Genomic DNA, 6,793 nt, shown 5'->3' with positions numbered 1-6,793 from the left:
CGGTGCACCGGCATCTGTGGTGTACAACTGGCAAAAAAGCAACTACTAGCGAGTGATCTACACGCCGTGTCGCATTCTTGCAGTTTCCAGGTGTTCGAGCTAGAGGTTTTGAACACTTGCAAGTGTTGGACTCTGGAATTTGAAAGTTCTCAACTCCCTATAGTGTAGAGCTGCGACGTTCCAACCCTGAGAAGTGTTCATCTTTGCGTACCAATATTTGGCACAATGAAAAGTGTTTTTCAAATTTTCAATATCTTTACACGATATTAAGTCAAATTACACATTTACGAGGGTGTGGTCGGTCTGAACAATTTTTTCACAGTGGAGTGGAGTGGTCTGCTCGTGCTCGGGCAGCTAGGTGCACGCTCCGCCCCGGCGTCTCCCGCGTGTTTTTCCCTCCTGATGCAGCCTAGACCCGGCGGCGGCGGCGGCAGGCGGTGACGCGGATGCGATGAGCCACCCGTTTGTTTGTAAGCCAGGCCGCTTGTGTGCATCTCTGTGGCGGTGGCGTGGCGTGGCGTGGCGTGGTTGCGGCGTGACTTGACACCTCATCGAATCTGGGTCGCGAAGCAGCACCCTTGGGCGTGCGTGCGTGCGCGCGCATTACGTGCCCGCGCAACCGTTTGGAAAATAAAATGTGCAGTAAGTGCCCTGCTCGTATGATTTTGTTTTTGTGATCTACGCGACGACACAGTTAGTTCCTACGGACTTGGTTGCGAGGACTTTGTCTTATCTTATGAGAGGCGGGGAAAATGAATAAGCCAAATGCACACACAACGTGGTGCCGTTTAACTGGTTAAAAGGGCGTAAGTCCACGGACTTTGCATTGGACTTACGCCCTTTTCACTTATTCGCTCGCTTCTTTGTACGCCCCAGAGGAAAAGAGTCAGTGTTGTCGTACGTCGTACACAGTTTGCAAGATAAGGCTGATAACCGAGTCAGATTTAACAATTAAATGTCCGGCTCATTTGTGTGGAGTTGTCACCTCCACGATGACGACGAGGTAATGCGAGCTTGCTGTGGGTACTTATCTGATTGTTGGCCGTGACGTGTGCCCGAGCTTTAAGGGTTGGTCGTTGGTGGAGGAGGAGGAGGGAGGGAAGCCCCTCGAGCAGTCACTTGTACGGCCTCCGCCACCGCGATCCGCCCCGCCCCGGCCGAGCTAGTCCCGCCGCCACCGCCGCCGGCTAGCAACATGCCGAACACCGAACGCCATTCACAGCAGAGCAGAGCAGCGGTGTTGCGGCCTTACTCTGTACACAGCAAGTCACAACTACTATGCCTCGCCATGTGCCAAAAAGAAAGAGAGAAAAAACTGCGTCAATGCTTTCCGGCTTGACACGGTCTGGGTCATTGCCGCCGTGAACTGGTCGGATAGGCAAGCCCGCCACGCACGCCTGTGCGCCAGTACGGTATCACTTCACAAGTGCGTCCCAACGTTTGTACAAAAATAAATAATTTATCTCACAAATATATAGTTAAGATTTTTTTCTCTTTGAATGGAATGTTTTAACAAATGCGACGGCGGCATAATGGAGTGAAAAATCGAATGTCGTCGGCGCAGTGTTGTTGTGCTCCTCTGTTGTGCCCCCGCATCGCCGCCAACACGTTCGGTACGTAAGCGCCGCTGTGCTCGCCCCGGCTAATTGTTCTCCGAGCGCGAGCCGAGCCGAGTAAAGGGTTCGCCCAGCCGAGCCGGGTCGGGCCGGGCCGAGCCTGTCAATGATCAGATGGGTCCCGATGGTTCGGCCGGATGTTGTAACGTTACGCCATGCAGTGCAGCGGGACTTGGGCGGCCGGGGCGGGCGGGCTGCTGTGTACTACAGGTGGGCGTGGCGGGCGGGGCGGGGCCGGGCCGGGCAGGGCGCTCACCACAGCGACCCGTGCGACCAATATCGCTTCATCGAAATCGTTTCCGCGTCTTGCTCACGCCGATAACCGTGCAGCAGCAGGACACGGTCCTAACCCCCTCTCCCCCTTTTCCTCCCCCTCCTCTCCCACCCGGTACTCCTCACGTCTACCAAAGCCACCTTCACTTCTCCGCACGCCCCAATCCCACCCAGAGGTGAAAAAAATATTACTGTAAGCACGGTTTGGCTTTCGAAAATTTTATCACCGTACATAATTATTTTTAACTATTTTTAAATTTATGGTTTTTTACACTATTTATTAATTTGCCGTACACGTAACGTCAGAGCCCGTTTCGCGCGCGCGCCGCGTTCCAGTTGTTCCACGTTCCATGAACGGGACGAGGCGTCGGCGAGGGACCTTGGCGGCGGCGTCGTCTCGTCGGTGCGGGGTGAAATTAAATCGCGAAGCCTCCTGGCGAAGCCCGTATAGCGCGTCGTCGCTTTGTGATGAGGGTCGTCAAATTGCCGTCGACGCGCTGCTCTGCTGCTGCTGCTGCCGGCGAGAGCAGCGCGGCACGTCGATATTTCCCTCTCGGTGCTCCTCTACACCACGCCACGCCCCGCCACGCCCTGCCCCGCCACGCCCCGCCACGCCCGGCCACGTCACGACGCGTTTGGCGAAATGAGCCGTGTAGTTGGGCAAGTTTGAATTGCCGTCGTCGCATCCCACATGGGAGCCGAGTATGTGTGGGCCGTGCCGGGCGAGTGGTGTGGACCTGTGTGTGTGTCGCTGTCGATGGGGAGGGGGGGGGGGGGGGGGGCGTTCCAATACTCCTCACTCAGCGATCGTTCACTACTCCGACCGCATGCATGTGGGGCGGAGGAGGGGAGGGGCGTTTCTCAACCCGTCTGCCGCTCGCGGGGGCGAGCGCTGCGCTTTGCGACGACGGATAGGTTGAAGCGCCAAATGAGCTTCACCGTCGTCGGCTGCGGCCCCACCGCGGGCGCCCCGCATATTGGCGTGTGGTTGCTTCTCTGTCGTCATATTCTCTCCGCTCGGTTCATAAATTTTGCGACACTTAAAAAAAGACTGTTTTTGTTGTTATTGTTTTATTTGCTTTCCTCCCTCCTCTGCGGCTTTGGTATGTGTGTTCTTTCCTCGCGGATTTTAAACGTCTCTCTCTCGACACGACGGTTTCGCGGGACTCGCCAGAGCAATTTCCCGCGCGCACCCCTCGCGCTGCTGTTACTTGTATATTTGTCGAGCGGACCCGAGGGTCCCCCCGGACTTGTTGCGCGCACACATACACTCACACACTCTCTCTCTCTCTCACTCACACACACACTCTGCCGCGGTGCGGCGGGTGAGTCACTGTGTGATGGGATGTATGTATGCGGGATGCGTCCCCGTGGCGGGGCGGGGCGGCCCATGGCATGGCAGGGGCCCAAGGGCGCCCTCCCGCTCCCCGGGCTCCTCCCTCCCCCTTTGGCTAGGCGTTGTCACTCAAACTGACGCCGGTGACGTCACGCGGGCTTTTACAATAAAAGGGACGTGCATGTGCAGCGCTGCACGGCACGGCGTATGGTCGTGAGCGCTGCTGCTGCTGCAGGGCCAGGGATGGAAAACAGTGACATTGTCCTCCTGGCTGGCGGCTGGCGCAGGCAGGCGGGGTCCGCGCCCGCAGGACGCCGCAGTACTCTCCGCAGGACGACCAAGGATGCATAATAAAATGGCGTCAAGGACCACTTCTGACCCACATGCCCGGAATGGAAGCTTGGCCCGGCCCGCCCCGGTCCCCGGTGCGGTGGGCAATGTCATGGGATGTGCCTCGCCCCAAAAGCGCCCCGCCCCAACCGCCCCGCCTCGCGGTCAGCGCCTCGGTCACCGCTCGCCCCGCCCCGCCCCGCTCGACCCCGCGGGCCTCCAAAGGCTTCTCGACCACCACTTTGGCCGGGCTGTTGTTTTGAGTGCCCCCCTCCCCTCCCCTCCCCTGTCTTTCTCCCAGGGTCACGGCCACTTTGTGTGCGGATTACGTGGTGTGTGTGTTTCTATGGGTGTCGCCCGCGTGGTCAACGCCTCTTCTGTCTCCTGCTGCTCAACATAACATACTGACCTTGTCTCTCTCTGTCTGTCTCTGCAGGTGACGCACCGCACCACTGGCCAGGTGATGGTGCTCAAGAAGAACCTCCTCCGGTCCAACAGGCCCAACATGCTGAAGGAGGTGCAGCTCATGAACCAGATGAGCCACCCAAACATCTTACGGTAAGTCGTTTGAAAACATAGACATTTATATTTAAAGTATTTTACTTTTTAAACTTGAATTCGGCCTGTGTTATTTTTTGGCGTTTACCTTGGCTGCTGTACTGTACCATGATGTACCACGGGAGTGCATGACTCTTGACGATGATCCAATGTGACGAAACCAAAGCCTCGTGCACGCGCACCTAGCAGCCATCGACCACCGGGGCGGAGAGGGGACGGAGGTTAGGGGGCCGCATTGAAAAGCGATCGACTGAAAGTGGCTCCTAATGGTGCCTTTTGGCTTCGCTTTTGGCCCGGCGGGCAGGCCGAGCCAGGCAGGGAGGCAGCGGGCGACATGTGCGCCATGGGCGGGGTGGTGCGGGGCGCGGGGCGGGGCGCAGATGATGGGGCGCCGCCTCCCATGGCCCATGGCCCGTGGGCCTCATGACGGTGACCTTATGCTGCCCGCATGGCGGCTGGCTACCTGCATTTTGCCTGCATTGGCCTCCTTGCGCGGCGGGCTTGGGCTGCCCATGGCGGTGGCATTGCGACACGGGGTGGGGGGAGGCGCGTCCCCTCTCCGTATGCACTCGATGAGACGCGCGGGCGGAGGACACGCCGCGCCGGCCGGCCCGGGGGGCCGTGGCCCCTCATCTCGAATATTGTGTGTGGCGGGCGACGGAGGGGCGGCGGCGCAGGGGGGCAGCAAAGCAGGGCCGCCCCAAGTGGCGCAACTGGCGTGTTTGTCCGTCTGCACCACGGACGGCGGCCTGCCTGCACGGCCTGCACGCGGCGATTGGGCCATTGTGTGTGTGTGTGTGTGCGGTCCTCATATGCGGCTTGCTTTGGGAAGGGTTAGGAGGTCGTTGACTCGCGGGGAGGTCGAGTGTACATACATACATGTGATGTCACTCGGTCGCGGTGCCGCCGCCGGGCCTCTCTGTGTGCTGCCCATACAATTCCATAACCTCACCTCTATCAAAGCGACACATCATGGCGAAGGTGGTGAAGTAACATGTACAATACGACAGTGAGAAGTTAATTCACAAGGAAAAAAATTCGTCCCCTGACTGACCCCCCCCTTCCCCTTCCCCTCGGGATAGAGCGAGTATGCTCTGCTCCTTTGATAGAACAATAACGCGATTTTTCCGCGTCGCCGGTCACCCCGCGGCGGACGCGCGCTGGGTTTTCCCCGCGATGCATCTCGCGCGCGCGTCTTCTGTTTTTTCCTCGGTTTGATTCCTCCTCTCCCTTTTATAATTTTTTTTCTCTTCTTCCTCCTCACTCGCTGTGACGGCGAGGGTCCCAACTCCACTTTATATTCCGCGGCGAGCGCGCTGGCTGTCCGGGCGGTCTGCACGGGCGACGCTGGCGGGGCGGGCGGGGCGGGGCGGGGCGGTGCAAGGCAGGCCAATAAGCTCAGACACTCGCTCGCCCCAGACGGCCGAGTCCTTTACCGCCGCGACGCGCCGCGTGTGGTCCTTGCGCTGCTGCAGCGCGACCAGACACCGGTGCGGCTGCCCCGGCTGCCCCGGCTGCCCCGACTCTGCCCGCGCGCCTGGTACATATTCCGTATCGAGTCAATTCGCGCGCTCGGCAATGAAAGTGCCTGTTGCTGCCCCCTCTCCTCTCCTCTCCTCTCCTCTCCTCTCCCTGCTCCTTACCCATCCCTCTCTCTCTCTCACTCACTCCCCCTCTCTCATTCTCTCTCTCTCTCCATCATGCCCCCCTCTGTCGCTGCTTTGCTTTTTGCTGCGTGATGTGTTGTTGGGAGCCGCAGCAGTCGCAGCGATGGCCGCACACACCTCTCTCTTCTCTGCTCTGTCACCGGTCACCGGCCGTACCGACCACTATGGCCTCAACGCAATCCTTTAAATACGCTGAATTGCCGCGCAGCTTTATGATTTTATAATTTACGGTGCGGTGCCTGATGGAGTCGTAAATGAATCAATGATTCAATTCTATTTTTGCTTCAAAATAGGTCCCTCCGTCCTCCCTGGCTGTTAACTTGCTTCGTTTGGGACCTTTCCTGACGTTTATCTCAGCATTGGTGGGAATATTTTCCTATATCGACGAAAATGATCGTGGTGTTCTTATCTTTAGTCCAATAACTTTAAAAATGAAAGTGCCCGCGCCGCCCCGCCCCCGCCGGTAGCTTCGAGAGTACCTCTCCTCGACTCTCCGACAGTATCCGCCGCGCGACTTATTCCTGGCTCAAATGCGCAGTGTCCGAAAATGATAAAACCTGAAATAGTTTCCCGGCGGGCCGAGCGAAGCAGCGCGGTATCGGGGCCGACCGATCGCGGCGGCGGCGCGGCGCTGAGCGGCGTGGTCGCGCGCGGGGTCGGCTGCACGAGCCGCGTCGTGCGCACGCCGAGGCGCCGCCAGGGCGCAGCCGCTGCACCGCGACACGCGGCCTGACTTGCTATTTCAGGTTGCGCCCCGCCGCCACGCTCCGCAACGCCCCGCCACCTTCGGTATGAGAGCATGTGAAGGGGCTAAAAGACTAGACAAACGGCTTAAAGGCCGCCGAATCGTGAATCGTGGGAGAGGGGGCGCTGCTATGCATGCTCGCGACTAGAGGAGAGGCTAAACTTTTTGAAATCCCCCTTAGTAGACTCGTGAAATCCGGTGAAATCCCTATGATGAAATTCTATTCCACTACCTGAAACTCGATGGATTTCCTATGAAATCCCATCTA

General features: G+C 58.6%; 1 protein-coding gene across 1 annotated transcript in view; it reads left to right on the top strand.

The window, feature by feature from the left end:
• Positions 1-6,793, top strand: part of LOC113203351 (uncharacterized) — a 50,591-nt gene that overhangs the window by 34,561 nt on the left and 9,237 nt on the right. The window contains exon 2 of the mRNA XM_052271948.1: positions 3,992-4,113. Within this exon, the coding sequence (XP_052127908.1) occupies positions 3,992-4,113 (122 nt within the window). The remainder of the gene's footprint in view (positions 1-3,991; positions 4,114-6,793) is intronic.

Source organism: Frankliniella occidentalis, unplaced genomic scaffold, assembly GCF_000697945.3.
Source record: "Frankliniella occidentalis isolate FOCC.00 unplaced genomic scaffold, Focc_3.1 Scaffold180, whole genome shotgun sequence".
Taxonomy (NCBI): domain Eukaryota; kingdom Metazoa; phylum Arthropoda; class Insecta; order Thysanoptera; family Thripidae; genus Frankliniella; species Frankliniella occidentalis.
The sequence above is the reverse complement of the archived record's forward strand: the minus strand, read 5'-3'. Positions and strand labels throughout refer to the sequence as shown.